This window comes from Cibotium barometz, chromosome 15 (assembly GCF_041138505.1).
Source record: "Cibotium barometz isolate CiBa-2024 chromosome 15, ASM4113850v1, whole genome shotgun sequence".
NCBI classification, from domain to species: domain Eukaryota; kingdom Viridiplantae; phylum Streptophyta; class Polypodiopsida; order Cyatheales; family Cibotiaceae; genus Cibotium; species Cibotium barometz.
The window spans coordinates 34324758-34346821 of NC_141060.1; the positions used below are offsets into that span (position 1 = coordinate 34324758).

At 43.9% G+C, this 22064-nt stretch overlaps 1 protein-coding gene and 1 pseudogene across 1 annotated transcript in view; both read left to right on the top strand.

Annotated features, from left to right (window-relative positions):
- The window catches only part of LOC147631209 (pentatricopeptide repeat-containing protein At3g14730-like), a 27610-nt gene extending 6649 nt beyond the window's left edge, over window positions 1–20961 (top strand). Inside the window, exons 2-6 of the mRNA XM_086809551.1 lie at window positions 2930–3006; window positions 6909–6984; window positions 7079–7202; window positions 7355–7439; window positions 20083–20961. Of these exons, the coding sequence (XP_086665677.1) occupies window positions 7362–7439; window positions 20083–20634 (630 nt within the window). The 5' untranslated portion in view covers window positions 2930–3006; window positions 6909–6984; window positions 7079–7202; window positions 7355–7361 and the 3' untranslated portion in view covers window positions 20635–20961. The remainder of the gene's footprint in view (window positions 1–2929; window positions 3007–6908; window positions 6985–7078; window positions 7203–7354; window positions 7440–20082) is intronic.
- LOC147631210 (pentatricopeptide repeat-containing protein At4g02750 pseudogene) lies at window positions 20666–21340 on the top strand (annotated as a pseudogene).
- The last annotated feature ends 724 nt before the right edge of the window (window positions 21341–22064 follow it).

Below are 22064 nucleotides of genomic sequence, written 5' to 3' on the forward strand. Positions count from 1 at the left end.
GCACGTGATAGAGACATAAAGAGAATGCATGTGAGAGAGAATGCATGTGAGAGAGATGCACACGCATATGCGTCTATGTGAGAGGGTCACACATAGACACATGCATACACATGCACAAATGCACACACATACACACATGCATATACATGCACACACACTTACTCCACACACATCCACATACATAGATGCATACACACATGCACGCATTTACACACTTGCATACACATATAGATACGTATGCGCATTTGGATACAAGCAAAAACTTCATGCCGCAGCAACGCGTGGGTCACCAACTTGTTAGCTTCAAACTTTGCTTCTTCGTCATAAGATCTCAAGTGCCTCTTACTAAGGCTTGCAAGACAATAAAGATATCTGCAAATGTACCAAGGCTTGCAACACAATAAAGATATCTGCAAATGTACCAAAATCACATGAATCACTTGGTCAAAGCCTTGAACGGTTTTACATGGAGCTATTGTAAGTTATTGTTAAATGGTGATGTGGATTATTGCATGTGATGATCGTTATGTGCAAGGGGGACTCATGGATATGTGAATGTGTGTTTCAAATTCCATTGACATGAAGATGTGTGGGCACAAATAAAGGGGGGAACCTCAAGCATGTATCACTCTATAGTACTCATCACCAATGATCTAGATAGAGGAGCCATCCTTAATGGGGTTGCTTGGAGACGAGTGCCATAACACCCCACCATACTTTGTTGACTAGAAATAATTCTTGAAACAACTAAGTATGCACATGGATTTAAATTCTTATTGTGGTGGCATAAATTGTATGAGGGCAAAGGGATTTGTGCCATGCAATTGGCTTGGTGCACTAGATTATAAAGGGTAGAATCACCAGGCTCTATATTCTTGAATGGCCCGATATTATAGGAAAATCCACAGATTTTTAAAATGAACAAAAAGGTCTCAAGGTGGAAAATTACCCACCTCCAAAATAAGAGTGATTTACTAATTTTTAAAATGAACAAATATATCCTCTAAGGTCTCAAGGTGAAAAATTACCCACCTCCAAAATAAGGGTGATTTACTTATTAGCTGCAAAGTCTTTAGCACGATGTGCTAATGTGAGTTATTTAATGAGAAGGTAGCTCCTGATTCCCATATGTAGCTCTTAAACTTAGCATAAATCTAGGTTCAACTAAATAAGCTCCCCAAGGTGCCATTGTTTTATCAGGTTGCAGAGCAACTTATGTGTAAGGGGTGTGTAAGAAGGTTATTTTAGTAGAAAGAAATGTTGGCTAGTCTTTCGAGAAAGGTACGTTGGGCATGTGGAGATGAAGGCTAATTTCCTCTCCAAACTCGCTTGTACTCTCTCTGTCTTTGACATCCAATCTCACTGGCCTCTCTCTTTCTTTGTGTCTAGTCACTCATACTAGAGTCTCTTTTGCTCCATGCCCCTTGCTAGTCACTCATACTAGAGTCTAGTCACTCATACTAGAGTCTCTTTTGCTCCATGCCCCTTGCTCGTACCTTCTTGATGATGGTCATGTTCTCTCTCTCTCTCTCTCTCTCTCTCTCTCTCTCTCTCTCTCTCTCTCTGTGGGCCAGCTTTGCTTGTAATCATGTGAAAGGGTGCTTTGTTTCTCTTCGTGGGGTAGGGAGGTATGGGGTGTGATTTGGAGGTGGACTATTCTCTCTCTCTCTCTCTCTCTCATGAGTTGCCAAGGGGCCTGTGTCTTGCCTTCTTAGAGATGGGTTTGTCTTGCCCACCTACACGGTTGGTGGCTTGCCTGTTGAGTTAGGAGGGTGCTATCTCTTTAGCTCTATTGGATCTCAACAATAGGTAGAAGAGGCACACGAGATGAGGGGTACTGATGGATACTAGAGTCAGGAGGATCGTGGAGGGGATGACTGGTGTACGCTTGCAAGGAGAGCTAGGATGCATGAGTGGAGATGATGCGGCTTTTTGAAAGGGTATACCTTGTTAGCGCCATTTTAAATGGAGAATACTAAAACATTTTGTGCGAATAGGATACTATACACTCATGGGTAGTTTCTGAAAAGAAGACATTGATCAAGTTCAAATTTGACAATCTTGCAAATGAAAGCCTCTTCTCATGGCGCGAGGATAGTGGGGATGGCACATGATGGATGGCTAATGTGATATCTTTGGACCTTGGAGAGGGGTTATAATAGCCCCTCTATCCTAAATGGATAAAAATGAAGCAAGATATTCAATTATGGGTGAGCATATTCTTTGGAAAATGGTGGCTGAAATGTCGCGGTGATGTGGCAAATAGGTCTTATGATTGAGAGCAAACTACCAACGGTGTAGGGTTTGGTGTAAAGAGGATAAGCCTAGCGGACGTCAAAGTGGCTGCATTTAGGTTGAGGGTGAGGAAAGGTCCGCTAATTCAAGTGTTATTTTGCAAGGTGGGTGGTACTTAGGCCCAGTTCACATAAGGCGGCGGAAGGAATTTAAAAAGTGTAGAAGCCAACAAAAAGTTGCCATATGGACATTAGTGTTCACATAGAGCGGCGGAAGAGAAGGTTGAGAGGTGCCACATCGTGGAAGAAAAAAGGGAGTTTTGTTCCAAACCCCCCCCCCCCTTGGAACAAACTTCTTCCACCCTCCAACTTGGCAAAAAGTGCCATGTTGGCACCAATCAACTCTTGGCTCTACTTTCCATGTTTTTGTTTTATTCTTTCTTCCGCCGCCCGAAAGGTTCACACTGGGCGGCGGAAGAAAATTAGTGCAGTCTTCCTTCCGCCCTCTGTGTGAACACTCGGGTGGCGGAAGTGTGCATTTTTTAACTTTTCCACCTGGAATTGCTCATTTTTGAGTGTGTTTTCGCAGCTTCACTGTGAACTGGGCCTTAGTGTGTGTGTGCGTGCGAAACCAAAAAAAGTGTGTGTGCGTGCGCGTGCGTGCGCGTGTGCGTGTGTGTGAGAGAGAGACAAGCAGCAGCAGCAGCAGCAGAGAAAAGAAGAAAGAGGACCCAGGGCTCGCAAGTTCTTCGTGGGAGGCAACTGGAAATGCGTAAGATCTTCTCCTTGGCTTCTACAACCTGTTTTTCAGCATTTCTTGTGAAGCGTTCTACCAACTTAGTCCTACCTAAATCCTGCATTTGTCTTGTAGGTTCTCTTTTGTGTGCGCATTTTAGGGTTTGTCAGCTTCGTGTGTTGCCGACTGTGGGATTCTTGCCGATCATAGATCTTTTGATCAAATGGCATGATGCAGGGTTTGGCAATTCCATGTGTTACAGGTTCTAGGGTTTAGGCGGATCGCAAATCTGTTTGATCAGATGGCATGAGTAGGCATACCTACATGGCTACACCAGATTGATGATTGATTTATGAGTGGGATAATGGCAGATATCAGTCATTATTTTTGCACGTTTTTTTGTTCCCTGCATAACATTTCTTTTGGTTAAGGGATTATGTGAGACTATGTTCTTTAAGTGGTAACATCACATGCCAGGTTGGCTCTGTAATGATTGTTTTACTTGTAGGAGTGTTCTCCTGTACTCAGACCCACCAACCCACCCACCCACCTTCCTTTGCATCTAAGTGTCATCAGAGTACAGCTAGTAATGTCCTAGAAGATTTCCTCTGGGGTGAAGTGCATAGCTTCTATGCTGTGAAAGATGTAGTGGTTGTCGGATGCATGCATGCCAAACAAGAGCCCAAAATTATCTGGCTATTAATAGTTTCACCAACGCTCACCATGCACTGTCAGGACATGAATTATCCCACTGTCAAGAGTATGTGGTACACTAAATCGTTGCAACAAGGCATTATGGAGAGTGAATAGACTTGTCATGACCTTTTTCAAAGGCAAAGGCAAAAAGGATGACATACCTGCGTTAGGCTTGGTGTAATGCTATGTTTCCTTTGTTACTCTGCATATTGTTGCACAGGGAGCTGGAGGCCAATATTTATCCGCCTTGACTCTAGCTTTTACATATTCAGTGGGCAGTGAGTGTTTGGATTGTAGCCCATGCTGAGGCGCCTGGACTTCTCTAATTCTGTACAGCCTTCTCCACACTCTGAAGCACGAGAGGTATTGGCTCTGTTCTCGTGCGAGTTTTATCTCTAAGCCCATGAGCTAAAAGTGCCCCTGCATAGTAAAAGAAGTCATTGGTTCATGGACATGTATCTGTTAAAAGTAGTATCTCATGTGGAAACGAGTCGTAACAAAGGGCATAAGTTATTATTTAATTTATGCTACATGAGTCGGCCATTTCCAGTGTGAGGGTATAAATACCCATGCCCACCCATTGTAATCATTATCTATTCATTGCTAAAGCTCAAGCTGTTCGTCAACTTCTCTCTCTCTCTCTCTCTCTCTCTCTCTGCGTCAACTTCTCTCTCTCGCTCACTGCCTGTGTTAAGCTTCCGCTGCACCAATTCTGACATGGTATCAGAGCTGAGCTCTTGATCCTTGGCTGTACGCAAGGAGCAGTAGGCGCTCGTGATCCTCGGCTATGCACTCCGCACGAAGAAGAAGGTGAAGGCTGGGAATAGCGAGCATCTGCAGCAGCCAACCAAAGTGAGCAAGGAGGCGGCTGGAGCTAGGTGTGCAGTCTAGCGCAAGGGCAGCTGTGTTGAAAGGGCCTGCGTTTTTTGTAGGCAGAGCACACAAGCGTTTTTTCTTGCAAGCAGCAGCCAGCATAGCCGAACAAAGAGTAAAGCAGTGCTTGGGTGAATACCACAAGCGGCTACAAGGCAGCGCCGGTGGTGATGCGCAGAGGAAGGCAGTAAGGAGAAAAGGCAAGCAGACCGGGTCGACTGAGAAGAGGTGGACGGAGTTTTCGAGATGGGACTCCCGTGTTCGAGCAAGGACGACAAACTAAATGGCGACAATTATGCGCATTGGAACTTGATCATGAGGCTATGGTTTAGCAGAAAAGGCTTATGGGACATTGTTGATGGCTCGGAGGAACGTCCCCGAAGGGATAGCAATCGGTTCACACGTCTTCAGGAGGAGGAGTTTCTCAAATCTCTTGTGGATTGGGATGCTCACAATGCGAAGGCGATGTCGGCGATTGCAGAATCTCTCACCAAGGAAATTTCCCCTGCCATTCAGACTTTAAAGACTGCCAAGGAAATGTGGTCAAAGCTTGCAGGAATGTTTGATCGAGACTCAACAATGCGAGCAGTAACCCTTCTCGGCCAGTTGTTTTCCATCAAGTTTGAAGCCGGGACCTCTATGCAGTCATTTCTAATAAAGGCAAAGGTTATCCATGATCAGTTATCGGCTATGAATAGTGCGTTAACTAGTACCCAGTTAGCTGCCTTGGTTCTTACGAAGTTGCCTGAGGAGTACGAGATGGTCTCGAGGGCATTACGCTTACAAGTCACGAAGGAAAAGCTGGAATTTGATGATCTCAGCTCTTTTCTCATTGAGGAGGAAGCAGTGCTCATTTCCCAAGGCAAGATTCGAGTTCCGAAGGATGTAGAATCGGCACATGCTGCATCGGAATCCAATAAGAAGTCTAGGAGCCGTTGTTATAAGTGCGGAAAGCGAGGGCATTTGGCTCGGGATTGCAAATCCAAAGCTAAAGCTCAAGGCTCGACGAATGACAAAGGCAAAGGCAAAGTTGACGAGGATGACAGTGACAGTGATTCTACTAGGGATGCTACGGCGTCTGCCGGTGTGGCGAGGACTACACTGGCACATGCTCCAGCATTCTAGCTTGGTGGATGGATGCTACCACGTGCTTCAGCCAGAGAGAGGCATGTGAGTGGCAGAGAGGGGCAGTCTGTGCTCCTGTTTTGGTGATTTGGACCCGTGTGTCGGAGTTCAAGGCACATGCATCTGGCATGGAACAGCTTGACAAATCTATGGACGTGATGTGTTCGTAGTTCATTGGTAGCAGACTATGGATGGGATGAGTTCCTGGTTCATTGTCAGAGAATTTTGGGCGTCATGTGTCGATAGTTCAAGGTTCAGAGGATTTTTTGAACGTGATGTGTTCGCAGTTCAACGAATGGGGGATCATGAATGTGGAGTTGTCTGCAATTCATTATTCTATGTGGCAGCTGAAGCTCAAGATGGCATTCCTTGAGGAGACAGGTTGTTTGGTGCATTTTCCGAGGTGTACTTGGTATCCGGCCAGTACTGAGGTGTCCATGGTTGCATCTGCATCGACTTGGTTTCTTCATCTATGCCCACTATGAGCTACAGAGAGGGTGTTAAAAGTAGTATCTCATGTGGAAACGAGTCGTAACAAAGGGCATAAGTTATTATTTAATTTATGCTACATGAGTCGGCCATTTCCAGTGTGAGGGTATAAATACCCATGCCCACCCATTGTAATCATTATCTTTTCATTGCTAAAGCTCAAGTTGTTCGTCAACTTCTCTCTCTCTCTCTCTGCGTCAACTTCTCTCTCTCGCTCACTGCCTGTGTTAAGCTTCCGCTGCACCAATTCTGACAGTATCTTACTATGTTTAGTGAGTCGGGTAATCCTCATCCATTTTAGAGTTTCCAGGCACATTCTTCTTAAAGCTTGCATAAATTGGGAGTCTAGACACTCTCAAGCATTGTGCTTGTGTATGGAAGTGACGAGGTTGTGCAGACGCAGGGGCCTGTATGCCAGAAGGCAGCTAAGGTGTAAAGCCTAGCCCTATAGCAAGATTAGGATTGTCCAGGCTGTAGGTTTAACCCCCTGGACCCAACCCCTTTGAGAGGGCTGTTTTACTCTGTACAATGCATACTCTAATTTTCCTGAGTTATCTTTCACATGGGACATGCTCACAATCTTAACGATTTGGACTCTGGAGTTTCATGGGTTTAAAATATATCCTGCTGCTCACGTGGTGAGCCATAGTACATACCAAGTAGGATGATGTGATTTTTTGCTTTGCTTTTTGTACTGTTTCCTATTTTTCAAGCTTAAAGTGCCCATTGATGGAGCTATTCATCTGCTTTTGCAGAATGGAACTGTGGAAGAGGTAAAGAAGATTGTTAATGTTCTCAATGAAGGGGATGTGCCTTCCGAAGATAAAGTTGGTGAGCATCAGTTATCTGGAAGTTGTCATATGCCAAGCTTTATTTGATTTAAAAAGATTTGAGTCACTAAAACTTTCATGATTGTTTTTGGCAGAGGTGGTGATCAGTCCTCCATTTGTCTTCTTGCCGCTAGTAAAGAGCTCATTGCGTCCTGATTTTGCTGTGGCTGCCCAAAATGCTTGGGTCAAAAAGGGTGGTGCATTCACAGGGGAGATCAGGTTAAAATCTCTCTCTCTCTCTCTCTCTTTTAGAGCATGACATCATGCAAACTTGCCATTTTTTGTATTATCTTCAATATTGGTGCTCATTATGTTTGTGCTTATGAACATGCTTAATGATTCTATCTAGTTGTTTCTTGCTTTGTATACAGTGCTGAAATGCTGGTGAATTTAGCCATTCCCTGGGTTATACTTGGACACTCTGAGAGACGGCTCCTGCTGAAAGAGTCTAATGAGGTAAGGCCCCTGCAATGTGCATTCCTCAAGGAGTATGGCTCATTTTTACTAGTGCTTCTCCTTTGATGTTGTTGTGGCTGATATTCGAGAAGAATTCCAGCCTAGAAAGCTCAATGGCCTGCCCTTGTATAGTGCTGGACATTGATCGTGCAGATGATGCGAAAGCTCAATGGCCTGCCCTTGTATAGTGCTGGACATTGATCGTGCAGATGATGCGAAAGCTCAATGGCCTGCCCTTGTATAGTGCTGGACATTGATCGTGCTCTATGCACTCAAGGGGAAGGAGAAGATCATCGCTCCACTTTCAGGGGTGGACGGCCTGGAGTGGTATAACACGACACAAACGCGGATGGGAGCCATTGTTTCCTTGAACATACCAGCTCTATCAATGGGGAGGCACTGGAAAAAACTGCAGTCGACTGGCTGTCCCAGCACCTTGGGGGGGCTGCTTAGCGCCTCAGAAGGGAGAGCCCGGTGCGGAGAGGCAACGATGGTCATCTCTACCGGCTCCAAAAAATGATGAACCAACTGGTGGATGGAGCTAGCCGGCTATCACTGTTCTAGAGCTGGCACAGCCGGAGGACAGTGGGAGTGCTCTTGAGAGGCTAAGAGGGAGGGAGGGGGGGGGGATCTGGTACAGCTGGAGCAAAGGGAGCTGGAGGGGGGAGAGTTGGAGCAGTCGACGGGGGAGGGGTAGGAGGTGGGGGGGTGGGGGGAGAAGGGTTCAGTTGTGGGGGGGTAGGAAATGGCTGCGAGGCCAGGCCCGCTGCATGCTCTAGAGGGTCAGCGATCCCCATGGGAGGCTGAAAACCTGGATGTCACGTGCACGCCCGTGCCATGGCTTCAGGTCTCTCACCTTCGCATTTCTATAGTGCCCGTCCCAGCTCCATTCACAGATCGTTGGTCACCAAGTTCTTGCTAGAGATTGGAGATTTGAAGCAGTATAGTTGCGTGGCATATATGGAGAGCTCGATGATGCAGTGAAGCCATTGAAGGCACCCTCACCCTGCCCACTGGAGTCCATACGAAGCATTTGATTCGATATCATTCATACCCTCTGTGGTTAGTGGGGGCAGCTTTAGGGTGGCTCAAACCGCATGCGGAAGCGCTGAGAGGCCCTCCTGAAGATCTGGTGTCATGGTCCTTTTCTCATTGATAGTAGAGGCAAGCCCACTGGGCATTACAGACCACTTGTGTGGTTGTTTCCCCCTCCCCCCATTGTACGAGATAGCCTTATGCTCCTAGAGTGGCCGGCTTGAGGAGAAGAGTATCCTCCCCTTCTATGCATCTTGACTCTCGTTTCCCATTTGAGGACGAGTTTATATGTAGCCATTTTGGTTGTTTTCTTGGTAACTAATACAAGGATCTTTTTCCCGGGGGGAAAAAGAAAATCAGCCCTAGAAAGCTGACTTATGTAATTTCTAAAAGGATCCATTCTTGCCAAAAAAAAAACGGAGTACCCATTTTGTCATTGAGAAATGCAAGTGCACATTGAAAACGCATTATAGATTAATGATCTAGATAACTAGCCTTTTAAAAATAAGCACTCCTAGAAAAAGGAACAGTCCATAAGCTCTCACTTTCAACGGGATTTAAAGGACAGATACAACCCCTGAAGAAAGAGTGTACACACACACACACACACACCTGGTACAAGCGTAACTGGCACAAGTTGGCATCCAAGCTGTAAGTCTGATGGATAACCTGCAAAGATTAAAAAAGGGTTGGATTTATCCCCCTAAATCCCAACCAAAAAAAAAAACCCCACCTTACAAAGGCCCCTTGGCCTGAGCACCATTCACACTCAGAAACATTTTGGAGTATGGACAGGTCAGAGTGCCACCTTGCACACCAGATTGGCTAAGGAATAATACAGACATCTAAACCTTATATTTTGTGGAGAGCAAGAGAGCACCTGCTCCTAGGAGCTCGTAGGTCTCGAGCTCAAGGAGGATTGAGTGCCACCACCTGTTTTATGGTGTCCGACGAGGCCATGGCTGATGCTGCTCGATCGCGCTGCATTGTTGCAAGACGTCTCAACTACGGTCATCTAATTTTTCTGTATTGATTAATTAAGTCCCTCTTTTTTTACCAATAATATTTATTTATATTAACTCTTCAAAATCTGGCATACATCACACCCAAAGACTCTTCAAAATCTGGCATACATCACACCCAAAGACTCTTCAAAATCTGGCATACATCACACCCAAAGACTCTACTCTCTACGCTTTTTTAACTTGATTCAAGATTTTACATAGAAATTTCCATCTTTCATCCTCACACAAGAAACAAGACTCCACTACTAAGGCCATGATGATGCTTGCTTATTGTTGGGGTATCAGTATTATATAAAATAAATGTAGCTAAGGTGTGCTTCTCACACCCGCGCATTGCTGTCGCATGTAGTTTTTTCTTGTGTGCATATGTGCATACATATGCATGTGGGTAAACAAGTGTACGACAGCATGGATGTGTGTATGCAAGCATGTGTGGGTGAGTGCGTGTACATGTATATGTATATTTGTGTGTATGTGCAAGCATGTGTAAGTGAGTACGTGTGCGTGTATGTGTGTGTGTGTGTGTGTGTGCGCACGCGTGTAAGTGTGTGTTTGTTTATGCATGTGTGTATTTGTGTACAAGTGTGTTTATGTGTGTGCATGTGCCTATATGCGACTCTCACATACACATATATGTGTGTGTCTCTCTCACATATCTTCTCTTTATGTCTCTGTCACGTACAGACATAACTCTCTCTCATACACCTACACATTGTGAGGGATTTGGGTATTGGCCTCTATAACAACACCAGACACCACACAAATGAGAGATACACAGAAGCAAGATGCTGGGGCTCACAAACTACCTACTCCAAAAGCATCTAACATCCCAAGTGATATCATCAGAGTCTTTGTGAAACAAGGGAAGCCTAAACCAATAGTTGCAGCCTCTTTGGATGGATGGATGTAGCTCCTTGCTCTTTCCTAGTCCTCTCCTAGTCCTATGGACTAATGGGTATTCAACCTTCTCAAACCCCAAAAAAACCTCTATGCTGGCAGCCCATACCCTGGCTACCTCTTGACTGTATATCAATCTTCTTATCTAAGCTCAAACCTATCTTGCTTTCTTGTCCTTTCAACTTTTGATGCAACCTAAATGGAATTCCCTTTTGGCAATCTAGAGTACTCTATCCCTTGTATCTTACACGGTACTTCAATTCAAAGCATAAAACAAAATCTCATATATTTAGAGCTAACTATGAGATGTGTTTGATCCAGAGAATTTCCCCTCTCTTTGGTTTCCCAAAAATATGTAGCTCCATTCCCCCTTCCAACTTCAAGGCATCCTAGACAGATACTTCCCTAGTTGAGCAATCTCTATTCTTTGTATTATACTTCGATCCAAGTCTAGTGTTTTAATTCCTCAAAAAATTCTGAATACTTCAAACTCATGGTCAAATTGTACACAAATCCAACCTTCGGGACACTTTGTAAATCGTCACACGTCCGTGCTTTGATCTCTCTCCAATACCAAATCTCTTGCTCCTCAACTGTTTAACATAAGCTTGAGACCACCCATTCAAGATACAACTACTAGTGATTGTCCTCCCTTTAACATGTCATACAATCCACCGACTCAATTCAAACTAGCAAGCCTGTTTAGTCTTTGAAAATTACCCAGACTCTCTGTACTGATGAATTCAAATCAATTCAACCAGAGATTTTCCCTTTGGCTTAATACACACACAAGCTCAAAGCTTAGATTTCATAACTAGTAACCCATTGTTTGAGCATTGAACCATTAGATACACAAGACTTAGGACTCTTACACCACACTCTGATACATATGAAAAAAACTTACAACAATCCCTCCTTATTGAAGCTTTCGAAAGTAAGAGAAAACGATGGAGATTTTACGCTTTTGAGGATGATTCACTTGATCAAATTGAAGGGGATGAAGCCCTCTGTGTTGAATTGCCACCAGCCCATAGCTAACATGGAGATTTTACGCTTCTGAGGATGATTCACTTGATCAAATTGAAGGGGATGAAGCCCTCTGTGTTGAATTGCCACCAGCCCATAGCTAACATGGATTTCAATCATCATCATGTATGGGAAGGGGGCAAGTTCTAACAGGGTGAGTCCTCCGAGAGCTCTAGCTCTCCAGCCCTCCTGAGCCTGTCAAAGTCGTGCATGCGGAAGCTTGAATACACGCTGTGAGAGAGAGAGAGAAGTTGACGCAGAGAGAGAGAGAAGTTGGCGAACAGCGCTTGAACTATTTAGCAATGAATAGATGGAAATTACAATGGGTGGGCATGGGTATATATACCCTCACAATGGAGATGGCCGACTCATGTAGCATAAGTTAAATAATAACTTATGCCCTTTGTTACAACTCGTTTCCACATGAGATACTACTTTTAACACCCTCTTTGTAGCTCATAGTGGACATAGATGAAGAAACCAAGTCCATGTAGATGCAACCATGGACACCTCAGTACTGGCCGGATACCGAATACACCTCGGAAAATGCACCAAACAACCTGTCTCCTCAAGGAATGCCATCTTGAGCTTCAGCTGCCACATAGAATAATGAATTGCAGACAACTACACATCCATGATCCTCCATTCGTTGAACTGAGAACACACACGTCCAAAAGATCTCCTGAACATTGAACTATCGACACATGACGCCCAAAATTCTCTGACAATGAACTAGGAACTCATCCCATCCATAGTCTGCTACCAATGAACTACGAACACATCACGTCCATAGATTTGTGTAATATGCGGAAGCTTCGGAGAAGGATCGGTACTTCAAAACTCAGAAAACAGCACTCTTTTCGCGACGGAATTAACGCACAAACTGAAAGACGATGTGCAGAAAATAAAGAGAGAAGGGGGAGATGGAGAAGGACACAGTATTGGGTCCCAATTACCCTCTGGGTCCCAATTACCCTCTGTACGGCCCCCACCACGGATGGTGTATTTGCTTTATTAGAATGATGTAAATCTTAAACAAATACAAAGTACTTGACCTTTTCTTGGCTGGAAAACCTGCCCTTGACCTTCAGTCCTTCACCCCTTTGCTTTAGCAATGTTCTTGGCTGTCCTGGCCCTTGGTTGCTTGGAGCACTTGGTGAATTATGAGATGAGATGAATGATTATTGGCTGGGGTATTTATACCACCTCTTGTCTCCAGTCGGCCAGCTTCAGGACAGCCTCACGACTAGGTTTTATTAATAAAATGTATTCACACTCTAATAAATGCTGTTTTCACACTAGGCAGCCTGCTGGTCATCCTGCGCAGCCTTCTGGAACAGCTCCTGACTGCTGGCCAATCAGCGCATGGGTGTGGGACTGCTCCCTACACCTGGCTGACCTGCTGGATAGTGCTTTAATCCCTGTCGGCTGCCTGTCCAGAAGCTCTAGAGCTGGCCGACAGCCCTCCCAGCCCTTGCCTTGGCTGGTGGGCAAGGCTTGGGCCCTCCTGGCCCCTTGGGGGTGGTTCTACACCTCCCCCATGCCCATACTACAAGTGCAAGTGCAAAACCTTCTCACTGGGGTAGCCCTATGGGCTGGCCCCTTCTCTACATGCAAACCTACATGCCTACAGAGGCCTGGCATCCAGTTGCAAACCAGATACACAGAACATCTGACATCATTCCAGAGGGAGACTCACAGCGCGGACTGGCACTGCTTCTTGTGCAGGACTTTGCACACCTGACCTCGGACGACTGAGATGGATCCCTGGCTGACTCGTCCCGGACTGGGCTCACATGGGACCAGTTCACCATCCCAGGTCCTGCACCTACTGTATAGAAATGTCTACGTGGCATCCAAGTGCGGGATGCACGTGACAATTTGTCAAGCTGTTCCATGCCAGATGCATGTGCCTTGAACTCCGACACACGGGTCCAAATCACCAAAAAACGGGAGCACAGACTGCCCCTCTCTGCCACTCACATGCCTCTCTCTGGCTGAAGCACGTGGTAGCATCCATCCACCAAGCTAGAATGCTGGAGCATGTGCCAGTGTAGTCCTCGCCACACTGGCAGACGCCGTAGCATCCCTAGTAGAATCACTGTCACTGTCATCCTCGTCAACTTTGCCTTTGCCTTTGTCATTCGTCGAGCCTTGAGCTTTAGCTTTGGATTTGCAATCCCGAGCCAAATGCCCTCGCTTTCCGCACTTATAACAACGGCTCCTAGACTTCTTATTGGATTCCGATGCAGCATGTGCCGATTCTGCATCCTTCGGAACTCGAATCTTGCCTTGGGAAATGAGCACTGCTTCCTCCTCAATGAGAAAAGAGCTGAGATCATCAAATTCCAGCTTTTCCTTCGTGACTTGTAAGCGTAATGCCCTCGAGACCATCTCGTACTCCTCAGGCAACTTCGTAAGAACCAAGGCAGCTAACTGGGTACTAGTTAACGCACTATTCATAGTTGATAACTGATCATGGATAACCTTTGCCTTTATTAGAAATGACTGCATAGAGGTCCCGGCTTCAAACTTGATGGAAAACAACTGGCCGAGAAGGGTTACTGCTCGCATTGTTGAGTCTCGATCAAACATTCCTGCAAGCTTTGACCACATTTCCTCGGCAGTCTTTAAAGTCTGAATGGCAGGGGAAATTTCCTTGGTGAGAGATTCTGCAATCGCCGACATCGCCTTCGCATTGTGAGCATCCCAATCCACAAGAGATTTGAGAAACTCCTCCTCCTGAAGACGTGTGAACCGATTGCTATCCCTTCGGGGACGTTCCTCCGAGCCATCAACAATGTCCCATAAGCCTTTTCTGCTAAACCATAGCCTCATGATCAAGTTCCAATGCGCATAATTGTCGCCATTTAGTTTGTCGTCCTTGCTCGAACACGGGAGTCCCATCTCGAAAACTATGTCCACCTCTTCTCAGTGACCAAGGACATCACCAATAGAAATACACGACATGTGCCCCCCTCAAATGCAACAGCCATAGAGAAAGCTCGGTTGACAATTACTATAAAGCATAATCATCAGAGTATGAATCATGACCATAATCAATGTCTAGCAGAGCACCATCATGCAATGGAGATGTAGTGACTAAGGCACAATCATCATGAGACCAATTAGCCTCTTCCATTGCATCAGATGGACAAACAATAGCTGACAATTGTGCATTTGAATCAAAGTACCACTTTTTACGTTGTGTTGGTAGGGTTTTTTTTCCCCATGTATAAGATTATTCACAGTAGGACTTCCTGGAGGCCAAAGGTTAACAAAACTATGGCTGGGCATGCATCGCCCAAAGTTTCTATTTGGCCTATTGCTTGTATATTGCTTCATCTCGTAATGCATTAAAACACTCGGGAGCACATCCTAGCTCACTACCCCATGCTCTTGGAGATCGGGAACATCACTAATTATCCATCAGACCTTTGAGGGCGCCCGTCCAAGTTTGAGATTTGGACACCATTGCTTCATGGCTTGTTTATACATGAGTTTGGTGTGTCCATCCTCAACATTTGATGTAGATTACTCATGCTTTGGCATATAATTGGGTGTGGCAAACCTTGTTAACCCTAAAATGGGTTAACATTCGCCCTTCCCGTCGATCGCGTCCTTATAATCGGATTGAATACTTTGTCCAGGGGTAGATCTTGGTGCTGATAAGTAGATGTTGTGTATGTCTTTGATCCTCCGAAAAGGGATGAAGAAGGTAGTTAGGAAAGGAAAATGTTAATACCAGATGTGATCCTAATTAGGGTGGGGGCCATTGAATGTGATTGCTTCTCTCTCACTTTTTTGTTTATTTATTTATTTGGTTGCACAATCACATGCAAGGTTACAATATTTATTGAGGTTAGCAAGGATTCTATGGCTATTAGCAATGGAGGAAGAGAGGTAGAGGTCCGGAGGAGCATTGATAAGAAATCCCTATGAGTACATCTTTGTGGTTTAATGTGTCGCTTAGCAAAGTGTTAGAGGATTTTATAGTGACCGAACCTGCTTTTACTTCCCATGTGCTTTTTCATCCATTAAGAAAAATTAGGTCCTTTTGACCATTGGTCAAATTGATATACCATGAAGTACAAAAGGGTGAGTCCTTAAATGTTTGTTGGAGCTATTGCAGTCAAAATATTTGGAGAGGACTGAAAGGATTTAGTCGACTTGTGAGGTTGTGGAGCCATTTGTTGTAAAAAGGCCATTTGGACAATATCATTGGGCTACTATTGGTGAGGCTGAAATTTAAGAAATTCCAAGTGATGGGTCATACCATGGGTCAAGCATGCACCCGCCATGGTCCCCCCATCCAAGTGATGGGCCATACCATGGGTCAAGCATGCACCCACCATGGTCCCCCCATCCAAAGATGTACCTAGAAGGTGTCGATGACGAGGTTTCCACTAGTGGGTGAGTAAAGTGTACTCAATAATAGCAGCTGCTTCATTTGATTTTGCAGTAGACAAGGATGATGATTGGCTAGTTGAAGACTATTATTCTTTATGAATGAACCATAGGCGTGATTCTGAGAATCATGGTGGTGAAACTTCATAAAAGTGCAGAAGAATGGTTTCTTGGATTGGAAATATAATGAGAAAACAATGTGGCCATATTGTTGCACATTTGAGTGAGTTTCAGCCTACCTAATTTTGTAGGTGTTAGAAATCATGGCCGTGATTGTTGAAGAATCATGGTGATAGAAAGCACGTGTTTATACTAGATGATGCATTTAGGTCAAGGGAAAACACATGTTAGAGATGGTTCTAATGGAAGTGGAGATAGCCAAGTGAGTGTGATTATGCAGAGATAAGAATCATAGGCATGAATTTTGGAAGAATCACCGGTGATAATAATTCATGTCTATTGAGAAGAGATGACTTTAGTAGTTTAGACATGATGAGAGAATGCCAAAACATGATGCACTTGGACATTTTGATGAAGATTTGTTGGCATGATCCGGGTGTGATTTTTAGAAAAATCACGGTCATGAGAATTAATGCAACACAACAAATGATTGCAGAATATGCATGTGGAGTGCAATATGAAAGCAAGTGCCATGATTTGCTTCCATTTGGACACATGTTGGCAACCGTGATTTTTGATGACATGGCACGTGATTTTTTATGACATGGCACGAATCACAATGTTGAAAATCACAGCGGCTTAGCCTTATGGTTTTTCATGTGATGATGATGTGCATAGCATGTGCAACATCCTTGTAAGTGCAAATGACTGAGAGGGTGATTCTTTGTTGGCATGATTATTAATCACGGTTCGTGATTTCAAATTATAGTGTGATTCCTGTGTGGCGTGACTACAAAATCATGATGATCAAAGTTGATGTTTTTGGTGATGTTGACGATGATTTGCACTCCTTGATACTTATGCTTTATTGTTGACAGCATGCTTTAACTATTTGTTGAGCTTTGAATGGTGTAACTTTTGTTGATGTGGCAATTGTGATTGTGATTTTAATGAGGTTGCACACGACAGATGATGTAATAAAGTTCCTACTTTATTGGAATGAAGGGATGTAATGCATGAAAATTATGAGTAATCACCATGTAAACATGATGCCTAAGTGTGTTTAGTCTCTCACCAAGAGAATGGAAATAGCCTTCCACAAGCCAAGAGAGAAGCCATGAGCTCCAAGAAACATAAATTTCCATTTCTAAAAATGATCATCAAAAGTTACAACCATGGTCCAAGTCCCCTCTTTTATACATGGACTTGTCCCATTATTAACCCTATTGAATAAAGTTCCTACTTTATTACAAACCATCCCTTCCCAAAGATTTTGTCCTCAAAATCAATAACATGTACAATCTCAAAGTATGAGACTCTAATGTAATCAATGGGAAGTTGTTAAGAGTTCTCAAGTACATCCAAAGCACATATACAATGAAAATCCGGATGTATACAAGTCCACAAAGCTTCAAGCCCAAAGTGTATGAGTGGGACTGTTATGACAGCCCTTCTAGTCGATGAAGACCCTTGAAAATCCTTCATTTAGACTCCATATATTGGGCTGAAAATGATATGTACACTCAGCCATATGTAGCCCACATCATAATCTTTCATTAGGATACGCCATGAAGCTTGTTGGAGTAAAAAAATAGGCCCAATAGTAGACCTTCCCAAAGCTGTCCAGAAATTACAGCATTAAAGCTTGACCATTCACATGCCAATATTGCTTCTCCATGCATTATTAATGGCAATGGTGAAAGGAATTGATTCCACATGAGCTTGGCCAATTCATAGATCACATTTTGGGGGATTTTCTTCATTATGTCTCATTTGGCATGCCATTGATGGAATGGCAAGCTTATGCAATGTTTTGGAGTCCCTCATGCTCATCTTGATGCCATATGGACACTATGGATGCTATACATAGCCATGCCAATGCTATGTTTTACACATGGGCATAAGAGAGCATAAGTTTTGGAAGCATGCATTTGTCAATATGATGTGAAAGGGATTGTTGGAATGCAATTGCAAATGCCTTGATTGTGGTTAACAAATGCTTATGCAAATGCCATGGTGAGGGCATTGTGAATTGTTGGTTTGTGTTGGAGCTTTTGGATGATGGATTGAGGCATGAGTCCATGCTTTATTGATGAGTTCTAAATTGTAAAAGGGCATGAGTCATGCTCAATACTTGTAAGCCAACAAACTTGTTCTATCATTTGATATTATCCATATCATTTTGTACCTACACTCACCATTGCTACCACTTCAAGTTTCTATAGAATCTAGCAATGTGTGAGGGTACCTTGGCATTGGTTGGAGAGGCCAAGGGGAGAATGGCTTGAACTCTTTGTGCCGTGATTGCTTGGTAAAGCGGTACAAAGGGGGATTAGGTACACCGGTGTGAAGAAATGGCCTCAACCTTCACCTTGGAGGAAAACTCGGTGAAGGGGTGAGAAGAGCTTGGCCGGGAGATCGGCAAGCTTCAACGCGCGTCCTCAACAATTCTCACCATCGACTTTGTGGATGCATTTGGGCAATGGGGCCCCTTTTCCGTCATATTGTGTGGATATTGCAAATGCTTTGATGGACAAAGAGTGCATATGATCTTTCATGACATTGTGGGATACAAAGAGTATTGCATTGTGATTTGAGAAGTTGCATTTTCATTTGAGATTTGGTTCCAATTACAAAGGAGACTCTGGCGGAATTTTTCCAACAAGGGAGCCAAACAAGCTTATTGATTGGAGATTTACCCCATGGATACACTTGAAGAGTTATTCACAACTACCAAGGGGAGAAACACCAATCATTTGTAGTCGGATTGAGCTTTGGGACCGAATTTTGGGAATTTCTGGGATTTTACAAAACCCTAATTCAGTCCTAGGGTTTTTGGGATTAGGTCCGAGTGATTACACGACTCTATTCTACTCCTTGAGAGTTTTCAAATGAGCCATAGAACTCCTTAATCGGATATCACAATCTCGGTCAAAAGAGTCATGTTGACTTTCTGGTCAAAGTCAAACAGAATATACTTTCACTTTGACTGAATCAAAATGCTTTTAGGGGTAGGTTCTATCTTCCGTTAGCTTTCTATAGAGCCGTCTAAATCCTAATTCCGACATATATTTTGCGTTTTAGAGCCAAATTACTACTTTCAGCTGTCCCGCACAAACCCTAAAACAGAGAGTACTTGCCCACACCTAATTCTTACTGTGTTCATTTGGGAGGATAGTAGACACCATTACCTACCCATAGAACCTTCTTTTGTCCAATTCCGACATCATTTGGGCATTCTACCAACATCTTGCATTTCTTCACTATGCCGAAGGGAAGACCGCGCAAGGGTGGGGATGTTGTGCAAAAAATGATCATCAAAAGTTACAACCATGGTCCAAGTCCCCTCTTTTATACATGGACTTGTCCCATTATTAACCCTATTGAATAAAGTTCCTACTTTATTACAGATGATTTCTTGATGGTACCATGTTTTAAGCCTTTTTGATCATATAGAGTATGTATGTACCTTAAATGACCATTTTCTAGTGGTGCAATTTTGTAGAAGAAAGAATCACGACATGAAAATTGCTTGATCGTTGCCATTAGAAATGTATTTGCTTGCATTTGAGAGTAAAATTGTGCCTCTTCCTTGAAGCTGATTTCTTTTGCTGGTAGCACTTGTTGACTTACTCATTGTAGCCATCCCAAATGCTTCAAAGGTCGTTGATCGTAATAACTTATGAGCCAAAGTCTCACTTTTATAGGCCATTGGGCTTTATAATTAGCCCCCATGCTTTTATAAGCTTTTAATCCAATGCCTCCACTTATAAGCCTCTTCCCACATTAGGGATATCTCCCCACTAGGTGCCCCATGTCCGACCTCCAACCTGACCCTGTGCTAGCGTGCACTTCTCCTGGACGTAACATATGCTCTCGCATGGAGTATTCCAAGTGTGCATGGTACCAATATGCCGCGGGTGAGGCAGGGGAGCTCACTCGCTGGGGCTGCCTAGCTCTGTCTTGGTCCATCTGTCCTGGAGAGTCTTTTATGAGCTTTGAGTGAGAGAGAGAGAGAGAGAGAGAGAGAGAGAGAGAGAGAGAGGGGGGTGAGGGGGGATTTCAATTATGATTGTTTTTCAAGAAAAGCTGATTTGTTGATGGCTCTGAGAGTTTTTTCTTTATGAAGAGAGGTTGAGAGATTGCTTCGACATGTGTACGAACTTTGCAAAGATGGATGTTCAAATGAAGCCATGCAAGTGGTTGATGTTATGGTCCAGCAAGGGATACATGTATCGAGGGACATTCTGTATCGCCTCTTGCAACAGTGTATTACAAAGAAAGATTTGGCAGCTGGAAAGAAGGTGCATTCCATCATGGTTAGTAAAGGCCTTGATACAGTTGCCGTTTTTTCCAACCACTTTCTATGCCTCTATGCTGCATGTGGGAGTTTCTCAGAAGCAAATCAAGTGTTTGAAGCTTCCAAGCCTAGTGTATTTACATATAATGCAATCATGTCAGCACATGCAAAGCTTGGGGATGGCAACAAGACACTTGAATTGTTTGACAAACTGCAGGGTGACAGGTTGAAGCCGGATAATTGCACATTCCTATGTGTTTTGAATGCTTGTGGCAAGCTAGGTGCAGTGAGGCAGGGCAGACAAACACACAATCAAATCATTCAAGGGCAGGAAAACAATGATTGCAGGATATGTCCAGCATGGGCATTGTTTTCCTGCCCTTGAACTTTTTGAGAGAATGCAATCTCAGACTACAATGCCAAATCGACCAATTTTTTTGTGCATTTTGAAAGCATGTAGCAGTATTGGTATCATAGCACATGCCAGGAAGGTACACAAACAGATAATTGAAATTGGACTTGAATTGGATGTCACTGTTGGGAATGCCCTTGTTGATATGTACACGAAATGTGGAAGCCAAGAGGAGGCTAGTAAAGTCTTGGATAAACTTGGGAATAGGGATGTGGTATCATGGAGTGCCGTGATTGCAGGTCATGCATGGCATGGTGATTGCAGGCTTTCCATGCAATGTTTCGAGGCTATGAAACGCGAAGGCCTGAGGCCTGACGATGCTGTCTTTACCAGTATTTTAGCTGCTTGCAGTCATGCAGGATCATTGGAGAGAGGTCTTTGCTGTCTCAGATCACTGACAGAAGACCATAATATTGTGCCTGGTATTCAGCACTATAACTCTGTAGTTGATCTTCTTGGCCGTGCTGGTTTGTTTAAGGAAGCTGAAGATTTACTTTACAGTATGCCTAGTTCTGCAAATACAACTGGGTGGACTTCTCTGCTTGCTGGCTGCAGAACATATGGTAACGCTGAGGGAGGACAGAAATGCTTTGATGTTATTGTTGAGTTGGCACCCACCAATGATGCTTCTAGTTTTATGCTGATGTCAAATATCTACGGAGACATGAACATGTGGTAGCATGCTGAGAAAGTTCAAGAGCTGAGAAATTATGAAGATGCAATTATGAATCTAATGCGCAGGAGGTCACTGGGAGGAGAACCTGAGTAATGAAAAGCTTAGACTATTAAGCAAGCTACTGAAAGTCGAGGGTTTTGTTCCACAGCTTGAGCTTGTGTCAGAGTCTACTTCAAATGACACAAGGTGGATCTTGTGAAATCTTCATTTGGGAAAATTTTCACAATATTCATGAACGTATCTTGGGCGGAGACAAGTTGGTTGCTCAGCATCTTGCCTTACATCTTGTCATGCTAGACACTACCTCCATCCAGGCGGTGAGACCAAGGCAGTGACCAAGCCTGCTATCTGCCACTTGGCATTAAAGCATGCATTTCTCACGCTTCTTTGATTCCAGCCTGAAGCATGCTCACAATTAAGTGGAGACATGCCTTCAATATGACTCTGGAAGTTGAACTTCATTTACACTAATTAAGGACACAGATTTAGGCTAATCACATGCATAATTACATGAACTAAGAGTACACAACAAGCAAGGCAAGATAGACCTAATCTATTGTGTAGTATGAAATTGATTATATACAACGATGGACACATTCAAATTCAAATCTGTAGTCTGTATGGTGTGCAAGACTCCTACAACGCCGCCGGCCTCCAACTGGAGCACTGGAGGTCTTGATGCTATGTCTGCTGCTTGGAGAATTGCATTGCAAACCCTAACTCATAT